At 35.5% G+C, this 23,325-nt stretch overlaps 1 protein-coding gene across 3 annotated transcripts in view; it reads left to right on the forward strand.

The window, feature by feature from the left end:
• Window positions 1–22,626, forward strand: part of LOC145989233 (syntaxin-1A-like) — a 48,798-nt gene extending 26,172 nt beyond the window's left edge. For 2 of the 3 annotated variants that reach the window (XM_083124542.1, XM_083124544.1), the window contains exons 8-9: window positions 471–581; window positions 22,332–22,626. In XM_083124542.1, the coding sequence (XP_082980668.1) occupies window positions 471–581; window positions 22,332–22,445 (225 nt within the window). In that variant the 3' untranslated portion in view covers window positions 22,446–22,626. Of the gene's footprint in view, window positions 1–470; window positions 582–9,259; window positions 9,354–22,331 lie in introns of all 3 variants that reach the window. The other variant, XM_083124543.1, reaches the window with a different exon arrangement.
• The last annotated feature ends 699 nt before the right edge of the window (window positions 22,627–23,325 follow it).

The raw sequence follows: 23,325 nt of genomic DNA on the forward strand, positions 1-23,325 counted from the left end.
ACAATGTTACATACTGTACATAAAATGATGTTCCAATCAAGACTTCATATTTAACCGAGGGCATTTATCAAAGTAATTTTTTAGTGAGATAGATCAACTGAATTGTCTTCTCGATATTGAGTCTCACTGTCTGTATCTCACTTCTCTTTTCATTTATTGTATTAAATAGTTTATGAGTATATAGTTATAATCCACGTACAATTATTTAGTAAAATAAATGTCTCAATGCACAATTTTTCTTTGTCAAAGGCAAAACCCATTGCGGTGCTTACATTAATTAAGAAGGTCAATAAAGGTCAAGATCTTCATGGAATTATTGTAATTTTATATTGGATATGTATCAATAAATTTTACATTGGCACTAGTAACATCCCAAGTGTGTAGCATTTATTCTTGCATTTATATTATTCACCGTCTCTACCCAGCTGGTATGTAAATTGCATAATTATGGCAAACTGTTTTTCTTCTAGGGTGAAATGATAGATCGTATTGAATATCAGGTAGAGCATGCTAAAGAATATGTTGACAAAGCAACACGAGATGTGAAAAAGGCAGGCGAATACCAAAGGAAGGCTCGGCGGGTAAGTAGCCCTTTATTTTCTTCAAAGTTGGAAACACTGTCCCCGTTTTCTTTCTCTTGTTGCTTAGCTAACTCTTGTTTCTTTTCCTCAGTGTGCGGTGTATAGTTATGTCTGTCTCTGTAACTAACTATCATTATTGCATCGCTGTCTTTATGTATTTTTTTCAAGTATGCTTCAAGTGTTGGTATGTTTGTAATTATCGATTTAAAATAATTTCTAAACATACACCTGTACCTCGAAAAAAATATTTTCCTCTCAAAAGGAGCTGATTTGAAAATCTGGTATCATTATCACAAGGTAGAGGCTTCTAATATTGCAATTGACTTCAACTGAAATTAATTGGTGTTTTTTATGTAGCTGTATATGTATACTTCATCTTTCAAATTCTTAAAAAGATTGCAGTTATCAGAAAAAAGCAACAAATTCTTTGTGCCAACTGTTTCTTTAATTTAGTTTAATTTATTCAAAATTTTACTCTATATTATGCATGTGTTTTCATACTTACGACATGGATACCTATGATATTTTTAAATGTGTGTCTGTTAATTGTCTCTCATTTTACACCACCCATTCCTAGTATTACATTATTAAATATGATAATAATAAGTAGGTTATTACATGGAGATAAGCAATAATGCTTTTTAACCTTGCTGCAAATAATGTACCTCCTCCATGGATAGTTACCATGTTGCCTGTCCATGACCCACATGCTGTTCAATTGTAATATATTTTTCTACATTCTGTAGGGTATATGAAACTGTAGGAATGGTTGGTTTGTTTATGCAGAGTAATGATTCACATTGGAAATTAGTGCATGAGTGAGTGAGTGATGTTACTTTGCTTTTCTGCCATTTTTCGCTGATTGCAAAGATGAGGATGAGTGATAATATGATGAAACTGATAAAGGGACACTCACAAGGAAAACCCATTTGAACCTGAGATTCCTGGCATCATAGCATGATGTGCTAACCACTCCTTCACGAAGGTTGGAACTGAAGTAGTTGTGAACCATGTGTGAATCACAAATGTCAGGTGCAACCAAAGCAAATTATGAACCAAATATGGGTCACAATACTTGTTGTGTTTGTATCATTTTTAATACAAAGAAGGAATAGATTTATTATCATGAAACAGCTTGGAATTTAATTTGATTAGAGACATCATAACACAATATCAACATAAAGTCATATACTTAGATGGATGGCTTTGCAGCATATAATTTTCAGACTTTAATTATTGTAAAAACACACAATTAAATACTGAATGTATAAAATATGCAATCATTTACTTGGATGATTACACATGGAACAATATATTTAAATGTCAAGAACTAATTTATAAGTGATTTCCAGTGAAGTATGAAATGCAAAAGGCTCAGAGACATGTATCACAAACACTGTTTACTTTTTTGACATTTTCCCAGCACTGTCTGCATGAGTCATCTCTGCACTCAGAGTAGCAACTTCAACACCTTGCCCTGACAACCATCCCATCTGAACCTTGTGGCATTGTAGCATGCTTGCTAATCACTCCACCACGGAGGTCAGTTCACATTGGAAATAAAGTACCGGTAGTTGGTATATTTACAACCAGCACGTGCACCATTATTCCTAATATATCCCAGGGATGATCTAAAGTCAGCTTCTTGTCTTGTGTTTTCCACCTCAATGTTCATCAGAGTGCATGCAAGATCTTTCATGAAATTCAAAAGCAGTTTCCTTTTACTTGTAATTTTTCCATTGAAAACTACCAAAGTTTTAGCACAGCATAGCCAGGTGTATTTTTTTAATTTCTTTCAACAATCCCCACAGGCCAATTTCAACTGTCTGAAGTATATATAGCTTCGCACCCTACTTGCTTGGTTTGGAGAGATTGTATGTCAAGAAAGACAGATGTGCTCTAAGGGTACTATGGTTTCATCTATCACAATCACTTTTGCTGGGAAATAAAGGCATTGACAGTTTTAGAGCACAATGTCCTAGAGGGGATGGATCTTGTTAGGAGCAGCTTGTGGTATATCCTTGAGAAAGCCAGATTGGCTGGTCAGATTATGTAAAATCGGAGCTCGTTCTGTTGATTGACAAACTGCCATTAGTGTCATTATCATCATGTTGATAGATTTTTGTCTTACTGGATACAATCCCTCATCAACACTATCTGCGCAATCTTCTACAATGCCTGTGTAAAGGGGACCATGTACGATCATCAAAGTCACCACTATTATAATCACTAGGCCCCGGATTTATAATCACAATCAAACAGTAAAATAAGCAAGTTAATAAGCACAAAAAATGAAAAAAATAAGCACGAAAATAAGCATAAACAAATACAGGAAAATCTGGGAAAACATTTGTTTACTAGATCTCTTACCTTATTCAAAGCTGTTACAGTATGTAAGGAAGGTCATCCTGAGATTTTCTTGTGTGAAGCTCCTGTGTCTGTCATTGAAGAATGATTTGTACAGTGAAAATGTTCTTTCCACGTAGAATGACTTCACAGGTGCATGTGAAAAACACCACAGTTCTTCTTCGGTGAATTGCTCTTGAATGTCTGTTTCTTCACCAAAAATATTTTTATAAATTTGACACAGTGTTTTGTAACCGGGATTTTTCAGTAATACCTGACTGAGCTTGTAGGACACAATTTTAGCAACACCGTGAGTTTCTGAAGACAACGTTACTGAAATTTCATCAATGAGAGAAAGCGAACGGTGCAATGGATTATTTCGAGCTTTCAACTATGTTATAATACGAGGCAATTTGGAAAATTGGATTTGGATGTACTGTATCTTTTCTTGGATGCCGTTTCTCCCGTGCGGCTATTTAGAAGCATTGATCTCGTCATCCCAATGCCTTCGTGTGATTGAAATAGGATTGAAATATGACAGATTTGGGTAAAATATGCTATTTTAAACCAAAATCATAAAATAAGCAAGCATAACCGTTTCCTGCAGAAATAAGCATTTATAAGCACTTTCAACCTTAGTTAAATAGCTCATCAAGGTATGTAATATAAAGTATAACCTTTCTCCTTACCATTAGAAGTCCGGGAAAGAATATGCATTTTGCTTACAAATCCGGGCTCTAATAATCACTATCACAATCCTTGAAGATGAGAGTAACGTTAGCTCTCGAAAGCTCGGAAGCCTATCCAGAAATCACCTGGTTGATATCCCGAGAAAACCTCTTCATCACGTAACACATTCTTTATTTCACTGTCACTCAACTTATGCTTTGACAATTTACCAACTTCCAGTCGCAACAACTGCACTGATCACTTGACTAAACTGAATTGAATGGAAAATGTCCAGTAGGCAAAAATACGTTACTGTAGTGCACCCTCTTTACTAAAAATTATAGATATACAGACACAAGCCCCATGTGGACCATGTGTATTCTAGGCAAGGGAGCCATTTTTATATAATAATAACCCATGCCTCGACAGCCCTCAAAAGGGCCTGGGCCTATCTCCCGGCTGCCAGTCTCCCTCCCACAATCCTACCTAGAGGTGTGGAGATCTTCAACCGGTAGTAATTTTTATATACACACACAAATCCATAAACCACATATCACCATAACATCAATTGGATCTACATGGTGCTACATTGGTGTATACGTACCGACTTCATGCATGTGTGCATTGTTCTTGGAACATTTATAGTCCAAAGATACCTGCTTGGATGTATTTTGTATTTTGACATGGACAGGCAACATGTTAAAATAGGTGTTTTAGTATATACTGCTTACACATTATCACTTATTTTGTAGTAAATTATGCTTACAAGACAAATGGTAATGTTTTACAGCCAGTTAAATTGTTAAACTTCTTATATGGTTACATATATTTGGTGCAAATTAAATAAATTTAAAGGATGAGAAATAATTAGGGTTTAAGTAATTATAGTTAGGTTGAGCTGATACTGATGCCTGTATCGGTTTTGGGCGATGCCTGCAGTATTGGTATCATATAATGTCAGTTGGAATTTATTCATCAATACTGGTCTAAACCTTTCTGAAGATAGGACATTTCAAATGGTCTACAAAAATGCCACATGATATGTTCACAAGAGTCAAATTACCATGGAAATTATATAAAATTTGAAATCATCAATAATTTTTCACCAGTTTGTGTGAAAAAATGGATTTTGTGAGTGTCCAAGGAGAGTTGGTGGGGGTCATAACCCCCTCTTTGGCCCAGTATTCCAAAAAAAAAAAAAAAAATATGTGAAAGGCGGAAAAAGATGGCAAAATGACGACTGACTACTAAAAAAAAAAGTACACATACCCCTCCCTTTCGGAAATCCTGGGCACGCCACTGAATAACAACAATTTTATTATATTCCAGTGTAATAATTTGAATATGTTAAACCAAAACTCCGGTCAATTGATGCGTATAATTTGCATGGAATACTTACATATTCATACTGATCAGTATTTTGAATAACATTTCAATGTTGCAAACTTGAAGCATTGGTATCAGAATTGGTGAGAATCAGCTTTAATATCTGTATTGATTGAAATGGTATCGGCGGAGTCGTAGAAAAATAAAATAGGAGTAATACAATCATCTCCATATGAAGTATACAAAGAAACAGATCTCTTTACCAATGAAGGATAGAATTTATTGCAAAATGTTTGTTAATCAGCATATGTAAATATCCTATAAATAAATAAATCCTAACATGCATATTTTGAGAAAATAGATTATGAAGTTCTATCACTTATTTCAGAGAAATTCTAACTAAACAAGCAAAACCAAATAGGCATCTTAATTTTTTTAATAAACTACAAATTTACTTCAGTATTTTTCCTTGCATGTAAAGTAAGTAAAATTACAAGAAAATAAACATGATTATTAGAATATAAATGCAAATACAATATAAATTTACAAAATTGGCCGCGGTGGCTCAGTCGGTAACGCGTCTGACTACCATGCTCAAGGTCCCGGGTTCGATCCCCGGCCGGTTCAAATCCGGGAACTTTTCTAACGGTGGAAGCGGCCCCGGCGCCTACCCAGCGTCGAATAACATGGGTACCTGGGGGAAACCCTGGGGGGTAAAGGCGGTCAGGGGCGTGATGCTGATCACATCACCCTCACTCACGACCGGATCAAGAAAGTGTGGGGCGTTACCCCCACACCCCCTATACGCCTTCATGGCATGGTGCTATGCACAGGGGAACACTTTACCTTTTATCTTTATTATCCTTATCAGCAATGTTGATATAAAAAATGAAAAGTGTGTGTTCACTTAAAAATTGGGACATTTTCATGTCCTGACTGCAGTGAGAAAAATGCCAAGACAGGGATTAAAAAGAAAGGCCTATTCTGATTAAATCAAGATGTCCAATAGCAGCACTATTTTATCATATACAGTGGAACCTGGATTATATTTTTATTTTATATTCCCGGGTTTTACATTTTCCTGCATTATACATTGAATTTTGATGGTCCCAACATAACACAATGTTATAAAATTTTCCTAGATTTTACATTTTCCCACATTTTAAGTTTTTCAACTTGGTTCCCTGAAATTTCTTTACTACCAATGTATTATTTTTTTCCAATAGACATTTTCATGTCCATGGCTTCGTAAATATACAGTTTGGCCTAACGCATATGATATTTTGTCATTGTTATCATTTATAAGTGATAACAATATTTTTTAAAAAAATATTTAGATTCAGTTGTATGTTGTATATATGTGCTATATCCTTCTTTCAATGTTGCTTTCTTCATTCAGTTAACATGTATCTTGTTTTTGTCTGCATTTTTTGAATGATCGTGATCCTTCTTCAAAGATGGAAGAAAAGAACGAGACATGGAAGGGTTAAAAACATGGTTAAAATATTTTAAAATGGTTTAGAAAGTATAAAAACTTGATGTTCTGTTCATCTTTCTGAAGCCGTGAGCTACTTAATGCAGCTCACATAAACGTTCATGAAAAACCTTGTGAAATAGCTGGAAGCTTACATTATTCTGAGGTAGCTGTGAGAAATGACTAATCGCTTCATAGACATGACCAGGACATCCAGTTTTTATACTTTCTAACCCCTTTTAAACTTTTTAAACCATGTTTTTAACCCATCAGGTTTCATTTTTTTCTCTCCCGTCTCTAAAGAAGGCTCGAGGTTGATCAAAACATTCAACAAGATATATGTTGTGATTTCATGTGAGGTTTTAATATATTGACAACATAATAATACTTGCTATTTTTTAGATTGTGCTGGATGGTATTTTGTTCTAACATTACTCATACACTTACATTTTTAGACCATATTCTTGTCTAGAATAATAACTTATCATCATCATGTCATGCATTTGTGCATGGACAAGATAGTTCCATGGAGTTAAATTTTTTTTTTACTGAAAAAATGTGAGGTACATGAATCTTTATGTGGTATACAGTTGCCAGTTGAACTATATTTTGACTTTCTTTCCATGTTGAAAACATTATCTATATCATTGATTTTTTTTTTATTTTAAAGAATAACTTACCTGATACTACATCCATTAGTATTTTTGTTATTTAGTGTTGCTTTTCTGCCAATTTTGGCTAATCGTGGAAAGAGGAACGAGTACTGTTTGGGTGAAATTGATCTCACAAAGAACACCTATGCCTCGAACCCAGGATCTTCAGTGTCATAATGAGACTGTTGTAGCATATATTTTTTTAAAAATATATTTTGTCTTTACATGCTTACAATTTTTTATTTGAGGCAGATTTTATACGAGTTGCCTTTAATTACAAGATTGTTTTTACAACAGTTAGGGTAAAATGGAATTCAGTTAAAATCTAAAGTAAGTACAAGGAAGAATTTCAAAGATGTTAAATTGGAATTATATATCTTATGAAAACATTACAAGATCATGAAATCTTCCTTCTAGCTCATAAAATCATGCGAGAAGAAGTTATGTGCATAAACAGATTTTAAAGAATATAATTATTTTAATGTAAACCAAGAATTTGACAACTGTTTACGATGATGATTTTTTAAAAATGTATCAACTTTCACTGAGTTATTTTTGTACAATTATCATTATTTAAATTTCAAGAAAATTCTTTTGAAAAATCACAAATATTTCATTTGTAAAGTTTACTTTGGATTTTGGAAAACTATAATGTAAGGTTGTAGGGGTAAAAAGTTATGGACAGTGTTTCCACTGAGATAGTTAGTGTCAGATCTAAAGTAAAAAAAAAAGTCCTAAAATACACTTCGTAATAACTTGAATCATTAATAATATTGTGTGAAAATTATTATGGGTTTTCTCCCTGTTTCAAGTGTTAAATATGTTTGTCTATCTTTTATTTTGTGCTTTTTTTTTTTCTGAATGTATGTTTACAGGCTGGGTGTTGATTTGCTATATATGTTCACCATAGAACTTGTCCATTAAGTTGTCAGTGTGGCTATCTAGGTTTAAATCTTTTGATTTGAGGATGATTTTGTACATAAGTTACCTTTATGATCAAGGTTTTTGGTCATTCCATTATTGGTAATACTTCAACAAACAGTAATGAAATTTCAGGAAAAAAGTATCATATTTTTATTTCGAGATTTTCTTATAATTGCTTATACATGAAGTCATCATGCTAGGTAATAATTGTATTAAAAATTGAATATTTTTATATATTTTTATGTACGCAATTTATAGTTGTGTTCTCGACTTCATAATAATATGTCCAGCTGCACTTCCCAGTTTGAAAGTTTATCTGACACAGAAATGAAAAAAAGAAAAAAAAGCCATTATTTACTTGTAAACTTTTCATTCACTATTTCTTGGGGAAAATTGAAAGAGAGTGCACAGATCTTACAATTATGTGGCTCAGACCACAGAAATATTATTTAACTTGAATGGTTACAACCTGTTCAGGCAATGCAATATTTTATGTTCATATGTTCCATTGTATTCAGCCAATTTTATTGCTATCATTATTTACCATGAACAATTTCCACTAAAAATATGCTTTTAGATATGCAGGAAACATGCAACTTATAAAAAAAATTGGTGCAGGAGAATTTTTTTGCATATTTTCTCCATTCATAATGTGGAGGAAATAAGGTATTCAAATAAATATGGTGGTATTGTATTCTTATGCTCAACACCTGTTTAAGCTGAATTATCCATTCAATTCAGTTTAAATGCATTTATTTTAGTGTATAACCTATTAACAGCTCCCATTGGGCTAGGAATCAAATCCTTTCCTAGCTTAATTTCTAATGCCTTAACAAGATCAAATCTTATTCCTCTTTCATGGATTATGCAGGTTAGTATATGTATTAAAAAAGAAAAAAAAAAAAAAAAAAAAGGAATGAAATTTTTTACCAGGAGTGTAACAATGAGAATGCTGCATAGCTTGATCATCCATTGTTAATATTTATCATGAAGGTAACAATTGACATTAATATAATTTCAGTAACTGCAGCAAAACTGTATATTTTATAAAATTAACACACTATTGTTCTCACTATATCTTTGCTTTCTAAATAATACTAACTGCAAGCAAGAGGGGAAAAGAGCATTCTGCACTATCAGTGATTTATATTCTATATATACTAATAAAAGAAATGTTTCAAAAACTATTTTGTTAATTTGGACTCTGCATGTTTTCTGTGCGTATGTTTGTGTTGATGTTTCATGTGTTTACTGTCTATTAATCCCTCTACTTTTCCCCTTTGTAGAAGAAGATGATGATCATGGCGTGTGTGGCAGTGTTATGTGTTGTGTTAACTTCCACAGCTGCAGGTTACTTAGGACTGTGGTGAAGAAGCTTCAGTTAGTTCTGGTTTCCAACTATCTGCTCTGCCTTTTTCTTCTATGGCCGCTTGCTTTTGCATCCCTTCTTCTATCTTTATTTTTTTTTTATATTTCACTATTATTTTTTCAACATTAGTCTTCATGTACTCTCAACCCAAACCTCTTACCTCATGTGTTAACTTATCAAGGGGTGGCCAAGTGAATGTAGTATCCTGATAATGGGTGCCCAAATGATGTCAATATGCAAGTAAGCCAGTATTCTCCATTCATTGCAGGAACGGAGTTGATGTGAACAAGATTACATGATTTCTGAGAATAGTTCCTTTCCTGTGTGTTACATGGGTCTCACTTATCGCACCAAACTTAAACACTTTCTCGGTCAGGCAACCTTATTTCATCTTTTGATGTCAGGGTAATTGCTTACTTTGTTAAGCTAAATAAATTGCATTTACGCTAAGAGATTTTAACCTAACCATGAAAGCATTCCACGTTTACATCAGAAGATGAAAGTTTGCTGCGATTAGTCATACACGTGTTACGTTGCTCTTAAATATATTGGTCATAGCTGTACAGCTCACAATACAAAGTTCCACAACTTATTTATTTATTTATTAAACACTACAGGCAAATGCCCAGTTACAGTGCTTTGAGGTGCTGTATGAAAGTACAATCCCAAATTGGGTTCATACAAGGATATAAGGAACAGAAAAGTAACAAGATTAGAGCATTGTACAAATAAAGATAGCGATCACCAGGCACACGGTTAAGTTCACATACATGTTGACAAAACAAAAGTAATTAAGAATTGGAAAGAAAATAAAAACAATGAGAAAATAAACTATACGAAGGAACAGAATAATCGTTAAATAACAACAATATATAATACAAGGGTGGTATATCATAAAGTATACAACATATTTGGTTACAATGCTATTATATACAGGGTTCACATAATATGTTTGCTTTTAGGTCTAAATAGATCAATGTCAGGGGTATTATTAGAGACTATATTGTACAACACACACATCCTCCTCATGGGATCCGTTTCGGCCATCCTGGTTCTACCGCATGGAATTTGGAAGAGGTCATTTCTGGGTCTTAATTTTGATTCAATACAGTAGCCACATTGAGTGGTATGGCTGTACCACACATGATATTCCTGGGTGCAAAAATCGTGCACAGCTACCATTTGGAAAAAAAACAATAGGATTTTTCACAAGTCACGTGTGTTTGTTTACCTTGACAGAGAATATATAGCGAGGTAATCTGAATGATGGATATTCATATAATCTAGAGGTTTGATATCCAGATAATGTAGATGATGAATATTTAAATAATCCAGGAGATGGGTATCCATATAATTCAGATGAAGGCTATCCAGATAATATGCCGGCCTCCATGGTGGAGTGGTCAGCATCCTGTGATACAAAACCAGAGATGTAGGTTTGAACTTTGGTCAGGCATGGATGTATGTTGTATTTGTCCCATCATTCATTTCATTAGTTCATCACTCATGCTCATTGCCATGATTAACCCAAGAGGTAAAAAAATGGCATAAAGTAATGAAATGGAAAGATAGAAAAGAAGGATCCAGGTAATTCAGATATGAATATCAATGTAATCCAGGTAATTTTTTTTTTGCCCAGATTTGGCCATCCCTTGTCCTATCGTCCAACAATCCATAAAAAAAAATAGTGCAAGGTAACTTTTCATTCCTAACATAATAGTTTATATTGTAGAAGTAATATGTAAGTGTAGACTTAACAATTAATTAAAAAAGCTATTTAACTTTTATTAAGTTGCAGGGATACCAATATAGGATTTTTATAGGCTTTATGGTGTGTTATCAGATTTTGAATATCTTCCTAGACGTAGGTGGAAAGTAGGGTGACCAACTTTTGGCCATGTATTTAAGGGAGATTTCCAGCTATCGGCATTGAATTTACGGGAGATTTAGTCGCAGCAAATTTTGTGCATTTTTAATGGTGCGGCATTACTCCAGCAAATGTTTATGGAATGGATAATATAAACAAAAGAATTAATGTGCATTTCATGTAATATACAGATCACAGTAGAGAGTAAAAATTTACAAATTTGCATTTTCTTAGTCATATTCCATATGTATTTTCCACCGCTGCTGCGGAACCAAGCATCAATTGACTACTGCAAGATATCCACCTGCCTGCCAAAGGTCAAACATGCAAGATCTTGCAGTCGACATGAAGTTTTGTATGGCTTGCCGAACTTGGAATGAATTTAAATTTTGCAATCTGGGTTGTTAATAAAATGTACAGGAGAAATATGGTAGCGGGGAGGATTTAATATGGGAGATCCCGGAAAATATGGGAGAGTTGGTCACCCTAGTGGAAAGTGAGTATGTTAAGTTTCAAGAATTGGAGAGTAGGTATTCATTTTGCTATGTGTGTTTGATTAATTTCAAGTTTTCTCTTGTACAAGTTTCGTGTTGATACTGGTTAATGATGAAGCATGCTTGTAATCACTCAGTACAAGTCCCTATGTAATTGAATAGATGAATTAAGAGAAGCAAGAAACATTGGCATGACCATAAGCACAATCAGGATTCGAATCCAGGACACCTGGCTTCCCCGCATGCTCTGATGACCACTCCGCGATGGAAGATTTCAAGAAAAGCAAAGAGGGCATTCAATAACTGCTTGCATTCAGTGTGAATACATAATGTTGCATTGTAGTTTGTTCTTTCCCTCATATGGGTGGACACCTTTTCGTGATAGTAGGACCAAGGGTCCTTGTTTAAAACCATACCACACAGCATAGGCATAACTTGGCGGGGGCAAGGGTGGGGGGTGGTTCAGGTTTATTGAAATGTACAAGTTATTGGTACTTCTATTAACCTTCTGAGACCTGAACAGAAAAGTATTAAAGAGTAATTCGGTGATTTCGCACATGTAAAAGTTATTTTACAAATTATCCTGAACAATTTTTTATGAAATCGAAGATTTTTTGATTCTGCCCCCCAAAGTTAGGAACCAAGTTTGATTCTATCCTCAGAAGTTAGGCACAATGTTCGATTTTACCTTCCCCCAAGTTCTGCCCCCCCCCCAAGCTAGGCTCCAAGTTTGATTCTGCCCAAAACTTAGGCCCCAAGCTCGATTCTACCCCCTAAGTTAAACCCCAAGTTTGATTCTGTTGTGCCTGCCCCCCAAAGTTGGGCCACAAGTTTGATTCTGCCCACCTAAGTTAAGCCCCAAGTTCAATTTTGCCTCCCCCCCCCCCACAAAGTGGGACCCTAAGTTCGATTCTAACCCCCCAAGTTAAGTCCCAAGTTCGAGTCTACCCCCCAAACTTAGGCCCCAAGTTCGATTCTACACCCCAAAAATTAAGACCGAAGTTCGATTCTACACCCCCAAAATTAAGCCTTAAGTTTGATTCTACACCCCCAAAATTAAGCCCCAATTTTGATTCTAGCCCCCAAAGTTAGGCCCCAATTTCGATTCTACACCCCCAAAATTAAGCCCCAAGTTCGATTCTACACCCCCAAAATTAAGCCCCAAGTTCGATTCTACCTCCCAAAGTTAGACCCCAAGTTTGATTCTACACCCCAAAAATTAAGTCCCAATTTCGATTCTACCCCCCAAAGTTAGGCCCCAAGTTCGATTCTACACCCCCGAAATTAAGCCCCAAGTACGATTCTACCCCCTAAACTTAGGCCCCAAGTTCGATTCTGCCCCCCCCCCCAAGTTAGGTCCCAAGTTACGCCCATGCCACACAGTATATAAACCCTTCATAAATTTAGTTGCTTCAGAGAAATAATATCCCCATTTTACGTGCAATTTAGCTTTTATCTGCCAATCCAGTGTGACTGCTGGCCTGTTTCACCAGACCTGAATGGTAACAGGGTCCTTTAACAGGCATACTAATAAACCCGTAGCACACTGTCTCAAAGTCTTCCTCGCTCTCCTCTTGCATTGGCACCCTCTTCTCTTGTTACCTCTTCAGGGTAGCGGAAATTGCGCAGCTGCAGAAAAAATATCCATCTATAATATCTACTTGATGACATTGCTCTTGGTTAACGTATTTAACAATGTTATTTTATTACAACAGCTTCTTAAATTCTTCATATTTTGCTGTGCAGGCCATTGGTGTGAATGAAAAATAAGTCAGAATCATCGTGTGTTATAATTTTGTTAGTTACAGGAAACACAATTTCTTCAGTATCATATATGGGACTTCATATGATTCTTGTGAATGAAAAATGTGGAAATTAACTTCACACACTTTTTATACCGTGCTAATTTGAGTTTGTTTTGTACAAAGAGAAAAAGATAAAGACTGAAGGGGTACTTGCTATAAGTATTGTTAACCATGCAAAAATTTACCTACTCTCCTATGATTAAATTTTTTGTCATTTCAATATTGGAATTCCTTCACTGAAAAATGCTATGTAATGTTCTAAATTAAATAGTTGATACAAAATTAGTATTCCATAAAATATTACTATGAGTACATTGCAATAATATTGAATGATATATGTTATTTTATGCATCCTGAATTTATATGAAGTCTTCTGTTGGTTTTGGTTATGGACTGTATGTCTCTGCAAATCTTCCTTGCCAGATTTTGAGTGAAGTCCAGTTCCCTTAGATTAAATTTTGGAATGTAGAGGCAGCGTGGCCATTCTCTGAAAAACCCATGACATACTATTTGTTATGGATACAAAGACATGAATTTTTGCCAAGAGCAATAAGTGAATCAAACTGATATAAAATTTCAAATGCTCCATAAAGACCATGGAAATAATGGTTCATTAACCCCATTATTAGCATTTGAAGGGCCAGGGGGAAAAACGATGAATATTCATTCGAGACAATTTGCCAGGAAATGAAAAACAAAGTATTTCTTTCCATAAGAACGTTAATATATGCCAAAATAATAATGCGTTTTTCAGGCACTTCTCATCGTTTCCCAACCAAGGCCGTTCTCATTCTTATAGTACAGCTTCTGAACTATCAGATGGCGTTGCGATCTCAAAATGGGCGAAAAATCGACATTCATCGTTTTTCCCCCTGGCCCTTCATTTGTAACCACTGACTACAGTAGGTTTTTCCTCAAAAAATTAAACTGCACATTTAGCCACGGTAGCTTAGTCATTAGGGTGTCTGACTACCATGTGAGAGACCCAGGTTTGATCCCGGCAGGGGAGAACTGTGATGTTTTCCATCTGTTTAAGTGGCTCCGACAGCCACCCAGCATCATATAAAGTGGGTACCTGGAGGAAGCTCTGGGGGGTAAAGGCAGCCAGGGGCATGGTGCTGATTACATCACCCACTTTCAACTGTGATCACCAACTCCATACCCCCTATATGCCTTCATGCCATTGTGCAAAGTACAGGGTGCACTTTGCTTTTTTACTTTATTTAGACATTTACTTTTCAAAACCCATGGTGGGGTTATAACTTTACATTCATATCACACAGTATAAGAGCAGAATTGTGCACTAAATTTGATGTTGCATATAGAAATATCAGATTTGTAAAATTATCGACAATTTTACTGATTAACCATAATACTCATATGCCTGTATCAACCAATACCAACAGAGTACCCGTAAATCTGTTGCATCTGTAGTTCAGAGAGCACAAATCTCAATTCCACTTGGCTGCAGGTGAGAAAACCACAAACATGATATATTCTTACTCTATGCTACTTATGTATTTTAAACATACATAACACCAACGTAAATATATATTTCTGGTCAGAACTTCATTTTCATTTTACTTCTCCATTTTTTTCAGACATCACTATATTGGTTCACCCCCCCCCCCCCTTTCCATACAGACACACACATATACATGTCATATTAGTGATCTACTTGAAGTTTGAAATCTGTTTATTAACAGGAGTTCCCAGAGTTTCGATTGTTTTCTATGATCTGTTGAATCACCGGCAAAGTGGTTAGCACACTGTGATACAATGCCAAGCAGTGGCGGCGAGGGGAGGGGGGCATGCCATTTTTGCCCCTGCACTATGCTAAACCTTATCTACAAAGGGAAATATACTGTCTTTGCCCCCCCCCCCCTAGTTTTGGCACCTTGCACCCCTGGTTTTGGGAGCCAATCGCCGCCACTGATGCCAAGGGTTCTAGGTTCAAATCCCAGGCTGGGCCTGGGTTCCCTTCATCAATATCATCACTCATTCTCATCTTCGCAATTAGCCAAAAGTGGCAGAAATGTGAAGTAAAGGAAACTAGATAAATCAATCAATTGATCTACTGAATCATGATATTCTTGTAATTTCAGATATAAACAGTTTAATCCTTTGTATTGGTGTGTGTATGTGTTGAAAGGTCGAGTGAACAAAGAAGTTCTAACCAAAAAAGTGTGCTTTATATTTTTGTTTAATATAAGATGTCCATGGTTACATCGACAAAGATGTAAATGTTGAATTTAATATTTTCCTTTATTTGTCATCCAATTATTCCCTCCTCTTCTTTCACCATTCTTGTAATTCTATTATTTAAATACTAAGCAAAACATTGCAAATTGTAAATGTGCATGAACGGCATCACATGCTAGAATGGAGGAATGGTAAATATGCTTCATATGGTAACAAAATGGATAGTGGATTTGTTGTTCAACTGCTGCATGCTTATGTTTGGAACACTTTTAATATTCAGCAATTTTCCTGTGGCCGGTATGCAAGTACAGTATTTTCTACCTTTCCCACAGATGGTAAGATGTTTGAATTTTGCATCGGTGGCTTGCATTTGATTCTCATGGAGCAGCTAGATACCTGTAACTTTATGAGATTCATAATTTGCAAAGTGACGAACCAAGCTCTGAATACTTTTTTGATTCACAAGGTGTTAACTTTGTTTTTTTTTTAACTCAGTCTTTCTATTTTTAGAAGAAACATATATTTGAAATTTTATTAACTGTATAAATTAGGCCTGAACTGATGCTGATGCTCATATGTCTGTATCAGAAATAGCAGCCGCATACCCAATCAGATCCCAGGCATTTTGTTCTTTCACAGCTTGTAAAAATGCATGCGCAACACTTTAACAAGTCTTAATTATCCTGAAAAGTATGCCAAATTTGAAATTTCAAATTATTTTACATTATCATTATGTGAAAAACTGTGATTTCATAATAGGCATTTAAATATTCTGGTGTAATTCTTTTATATTTGAAAGTCAAACTCTTTTAATAAATTAGTAAATTAATGCGTTTAGCTGAAGTGGAATGCTTAATTAATCAATATTTTGAACAACTTTTAATTGTTACGATTTTCATTATTGGTATCGGTGGGTATGGTATCAGTTTAAAGTGGTATCTCAATGCTATGTAAATCCAATTCCTGTGCGAGGTCCATTCAAGAAGTTCTAAGAATCATTTCTCTGCATTTCGAGTGATGAGATGTGGCAACACTGCTTCAGCGAGTGGTGTCTGGCAATCTTGTAACCCTTGATGGTGTTTGGAGGCGAGATTTTACCCCTTACTTTGTAACGAAACACTGTTCAGTAAAAATGCATCCTGCAGAATAACCTTGTGGAGCCAATGCACTGTGCAATTTCTGATTAATGTCATTTTGTTTTTGGTTCTTTTTGAAACCAGTGTCCATGTTGACCAGAGAGCAAGTGATTTTCATGGAAAACTCAGGAATTTCACTTAAAATTGTCACCTGAAACTCCACTTGCGCATCATTTTGCCCTTACAGATCCTGTGTTCAACTGTCACGATAGAAAAACGGTTGCGAGGCAAAACAGGGTTGCCATATATATCATATTTTTGTGTAATACTTGGAAATTTTCAATCCATCGCAGATATTAGTATTAGTGCAAGTTAGAATTGTTCAAACCTTAAGTAGAGTGCCACAATCTGATGACCATCTTGTACACGGAGGTTTAAACTTGTGTATGTAGAAAATACTGTTGTATTCTGGTAAGATTGTGCATGGCATGGTGCATGGTTTTTTCTAAAACTAATAAAAATGATAACTAAAACATGTATTATTTCACAACAATGCAGAAAGTTTAGTACACAAGTGAACAGGTTATGGAAGAAGTGTCTTAACTTTATACTGTGTGGCAGAAAAAGTACTTACTAATTTAGTGTATAGTCTATAGAACACTCTACATTTTTTACATAATTAAGTCGGGCATTGACATATCTGCAACAGACTTATTTTTCTTCATGACACTGAGCATAAAAAGCAGTCAAGTAAGTATGTACAATGCATGACAATGTATCTTAACAACTCTGGGTATCAGTGCATGAGAAAAAAATAAGTCTGTTTTTGAATTCTCTGAATGTTGGTGACAATGTAATGCTAACTGGAGATTATCTATCCATTGTCTAATGTGTTTACGTATGCCTATTTTAACACTACATTTTGATGGTGCACCTTTCACAGACCTGTTATTTTATTTCACATCTGTTGTTCTAACCAACTACTACACTTCTCCCCTCCTCCCCCCTGACACAATGTACTAGGGTAAATCAAAAAGTAAGTTACACCCCCAATGTATAAAACAAACAAAACACATTAGAAAGAAAATAATTATTGTACAAAAATGTATGAACATTTTAACTTTTTTCGACATAGTCACCAAAGTATTCCAAGCACTTTTTGAATCGTGTGACCAGTTTTTTTTATTTGTTTGTAAAAATTCCACCCAATTACAATTGAGTTGACTTTTGTGCTCATCGGTTAACAATCGCGGCACCCAGTGAGAGCGCAGTTTACGATACACCCAACTGGTGATGAATCAGCATAGACACACTATCGTAGGATATGTTCAGTTTACTTGCAATCTCTTTTAATTTTCACGTGGTGGGTGGCAAGAATGATTGCATTCACATGCTCATTTTGTCGATGGTGTTCACAGTTGCAGGCTGCCCAACACACTGTTTGTCTTTCACATTTGTTCTTTCCTCTTCCATTTCCTGATCATGGAGTGTGACATTGCATTCTCCCCATACACCTCGACAATTTGGCGAAATATTTCACTCTGATTATGCCTTCGTGTTCACAAAAGTCGGACAACAGAGCGCATCTTAATTTTGGACGCCACCTCAGTATGATGCGCCATACTCATATGGTGACTACTCTCATATTAAAGCAGCTGCAGCATGGCTGCTTTGGGTATGGGGAGAATACATTCCGGACAGTGTTGCCACCAAACATGATTATTTTATCTCTTAGTATAGGAACACGGCTTGGGTGTAACTTACTTTTTGATTCCCCCATGTAGTTTGTTGGTGCACCAGATTGTAGTGAAAGATATTTGTTCATCTGAAGATGAGAGAAGAGGTGCTGTCTTGAAACATAGTGTTAAAATAAGTATAGCTAAAGGCACTTGACAATGGATGATGTCCAGTTAACATTGCATGCAAAATGCAACTTCTGGTATGTAAGTTTTCTTCTATTAACCTAAACTGCTATATAAATTAGATTTTGGATGTGTAACACACATAGGGTGTTTACAAGTTTGTTCAACGTCAAGGCTATAACAAGGCTAGCAACAGGCATAAAGCGAGTGATTATAATTATCACATAACTGGAAGAGTCTTACATATTTAGGTATTGAAGGAATATTATGCACCCATGGTCTATTTTTATATTAATTCAAACAACAGAAAATACTAAATTCAAGAAATATTATTAATAAAAGTAGTTGGTTGAGAAACCTTCATCGTATTAGACGTGCATATTGATTCAAGTCCTGTGTGGGATTGTTCAGGTCTGCAGATGAGATTGCAAATTGAATATTCCAGTATGTTAATGCTACAAACATTTTTTTATGTAAATGAATGAACTTCATGAACTGAAACGTAAGGGTTGTAATTTTCTATGCTCAGTCCTGCAAATGTAATTTATTTCTTGATGTGGCTCAAGAAAAAAAAAGTTTCGAAATATATTGCAGGTAGTTTCCTATTCAAGCTTAACATAATAAATACCATTTCAAGTTTAATTTCTATACTTTTCAAGCTCTTCCTACTGACAAGAAACTTCTCTAACAATTGAAAACTGAAAATGGAGGCAAATAGGAAGTAATGTCAGACTCAACTGCACTTTTTATTAATTTTACAATTTGTTGGGTTAACTGTCCTTACCAGTTTATGCATGTAAATTTTTTTCTCCCAGTATTTTATTGAATTAATTGTTTTCGATGTCATGATAATGAAGAAAAGAAATGTGCCACCCTACATTGTGATGCACAATATAGTGTCGGTACAATGGTTCAGTTCTCTAATGGTGATTTTCCAGAAAACAGATGGTACTGATTCAGACAGCATGCATCCTCAGGTATAATTTTCTCTGAAACAAGTAGTGAATCCTCCCCTATGATAAATAGTGGATTAACTTGAAATATCCCATTAATCTTCAAGCATGAATCTTGTCCAGTACATTGCCCAATGTCCCTGAGCTACACGATAGAAAAAGTAGCAATTTTTCTCTTTATGTGGGTTGTAAATTTAAGTCTTGCAGCAGAAGAGGTGATAACACCGCTCATGCTAGACAGTGAGCAGTGCCAGTTGGAGTTTGTCGGTGCATGGAGTCCCAAAAGTGATTGGTGCAGCGAGTACTGTTGTCTGTGAACAGTGTGTTGTGTACATGTTGACAAAGGTAGAACAGCAATCGTGGATCAAAATCCAATTTATCCGTGGCAATAATGCATGAAAATTGCTTCAAGATTTACATGAAGTCTGCAGCAATGATGCCCCTGTTCGCCTGATTTGTCACATGTGGACTTTTTTTCTTTTTCCAATTATGAAATCCACCCTGATAGGATACCATTTGCAGATAATAGGAGATATTAAAGAAAATTCTGCATGGCTATTCCACAAAGACATATCAGAATATTGGAAGAAACACTGGGTATAACCAGTGTATTAATCTTTAAATGCCAGCTTATCATTTCTCTGAAATGGTTCTTGATATTTAATTTCCGTTATTATTTTTAATTTGCATATACATGGAGGTATGACATACTTGAATTTTAATGCAATACAACTATTTTGTGAGAAATCATTGTAAATTTAAAAGTAGCAGCATTCCAAATGATGCTGTACACAAAAATATCACCAAATGAGAACTGCTTTGTCATAGAGATGATGTTTGATTTATTTTGGGTGGAACTGGCAAAACTTTCACGTATTACATTTTCCTAAAAAAACAACAAAAAAAACCACTTTCAACGATAAGTAGTTTAGCTTCTATGTTTTTTGTGTCATTGCACTTTTGAAAAGCACATGCCTGAAAACCTACTTTCTGCTAAAGGTTATCTGTTGTGGGACATACTTTGAAGAGGGTGAATCTCATTAAGCTGTAAAGTTTGGTTTCTTACATGATCTTTCTGTTTTTTCTCAAGTTCTTGATGTGAGATCCCTTTTCGGAATCACGAGCAATGCACTATTTTAAAAAATGATCTCTTGCCACTTTTTCATGTCCACGTCTGGTGTACAAACTGCAAATATTTCCAACTTCTGTTACACAAAAACTCCCCAAGATCTATTCGGAACAATGGTAACATCTTGGTAGGATACAAATGCGTACAGAAAGGACCAGTTGAATTCCTTACTCTTCATATTATGAGAGATAATCCAAGAAAATGAGTTTTGTGGCTTTGTGAGCAGGACAGTCCACTCTGGTGACAAATGACATTATGGACAAGATGATAAAGACTGACACTAGTCTTTATCTTTTCACTATACAGTGTGAAAATGTAGTCTCCACTAACATTGAGGCACTTGTAGTGTGCTTAAACCCAACTTGCTTGTGTAATAATGTCTAGTCAGCACCCTCAAAACTTGAAAAAAGTGACAGGGCATGAAGATGTGTTGTCATTAACATTTTGGGTCTTACGTTGCCACCAAAAGCAGAATATCAGAACAGAGAAGTTTTGGCTTTTCAATCACGTCAATTGCAGTACCTGCTGGCAATCACTGTTCTACTGTTCCAAAAGTCCAGCAACCGAAACTGTTCATCTTTTGTCCACATCTATAACACACATCGTTGCTATGACAACTCCTGCTGTAGTAACCCTCTTTTGCCTACTCCTGTGTTTGCATAATATAGACTTTGTACACCAAACATCACATAATGGAAAAGGGGGGCTATTTTAACAACACAACTTCTTCCTTGACACAGCTGTCTTTCCATAGAGAGCAGTTGTTGAGCCAGTCCAACTGCCGATTTGTCGAGGAGAGCTCCAGCTGCATACCGACCTATCTGTGATCTTTGCAGGGAATGTATCACGCCAGACAATGTGTGCAGCTGTGCCATTGACCCCCCTTGATTTCTGGTGCCGACGATATCAGTTTCAAAGATAGCACCAATTTCATCGGTGCGTGTGCAAATGCTCTTAAGATGAAGAAAAAGAAAAGGGCACTTTGCTCAAATAGGTTTTATCCTAGTAAGAAAGCAAGGAAAAATTAAAACCAATATCCGCACATTTACAGTAAAATAAATGGTTGTTTTTCTGCATCATCATTGCCTGTTGTGAGTATCTGTATGGAGAAAGCACAAGATCTTTCATTTCCTAAAATAAGTATGTTGAAGTTGCAAGAGTTGTTAGAGAACACAAGCATTTACACTATAATGGCCTTGCAGCAAGACGATGCAAGTTCTCACTGTTGAATTAGTGAAGCATAGAATGTTTGAAGCCTGCAATGCAGTAGATTTAATTAATGCTTGCCTAAAATATTGTCTTAAAAAATACTTAGCCGTGTTCATGATAGTGAAGATAAATAAAGAACACTGTAAAATATACGATAGTTTTGTTTAGTTGTAGGATCATGACTATACATACATTATTATTATTTTACAAAATAGACATTTCAGTTCCTTTTCACTGCTCTTCTTGCATGGCTTTGAAAACGGTTTCTGCTTCTATTAATGAATGCAAATTATTTTACAGATTGAAACCTTCTATTGCACAAGAATTTTTTTCTGCCAATTCCAGAAAAGATGTATGATGTTACTTACATAATTCCTTTCTTTTCTTTGCAGCCCACCATTGGCGATTTGCTGACAAGAGAAGTGTGTGTTCCAAAACTTCCAGTCTTGACAAAAAATATAATATGTTCAAAAGACTTCCTAGATGTGTTGCATGCTGGTAGATGATTTGCTTTCATTTGTTTTTGAGTTTATTGTCTTGCCAAGTTGTGTGACTTCGTGACAGCTTTGTAGGCAAGGGAAGCTGCTGCTATTGTGTGTTCTTGCCCACAACATGCCTAGCCACAGAGTTGGGGGGTCGGGAGGGGAGGGGAAGCACGTAAGGTGATGCGGCAGAGGTAGAAGAGTAATGCACACATGGGGAGGGAGGGAGGGAGGGGGTAAATGCATCAAATGTTCATGTAATATCTCTGTAACGCCTATTATAGTGTTTTTTCCATAAGAAGCCCTTTAGCTCTTCTGTAAAAGAATAATTATGATGCAGTTTGCATATGAGATTGCATGCATGTTTGCGTGAATGTTTTGACATTGATGCCATTTATATACACAACGGTAAGAAGCTACAAAAATGGTAGTTTCCACTTTCCTTGTCATGTCCATCACTTTAACTGATATCCAGAAGTGTTCTACTGCTTGCATTTACATGTGAAATGGTGAGACAGGCAGTATTATAAAACATCCATGTATAACATTAAGAAATATGAAAAAAAAAATACACGTGTAAGTGAGACAAAAATGCAGAAAGAGAATTATAATTTTGTGCATGTATGTGTGCGTGTACTTGCATTGCAGATTAATATTACGAAGGTTATTCTTAACTGTACCATGTGTTCCCATCTTCTTAAAGCTCTGTAACTGTCGTAATAAAAGTTGTAATGATATTACAAGGAAGTATGTATGTTGACAAGAAACATCCATGTAATTAAAATTGCTATTGCTTTAACTTATACTTGCATATTTATGACTGAGTTATACTGCTTTAATTTATTTGTGAAGCATTTTTGGTGTACAAGCATTGAAATAGCATGAATGACATTTGTGATAGATT

This window comes from Lepisma saccharinum, chromosome 6 (genome assembly GCF_977018435.1).
Source record: "Lepisma saccharinum chromosome 6, izLepSacc3.1, whole genome shotgun sequence".
Classification (NCBI taxonomy): Eukaryota; Metazoa; Arthropoda; class Insecta; order Zygentoma; family Lepismatidae; genus Lepisma; species Lepisma saccharinum.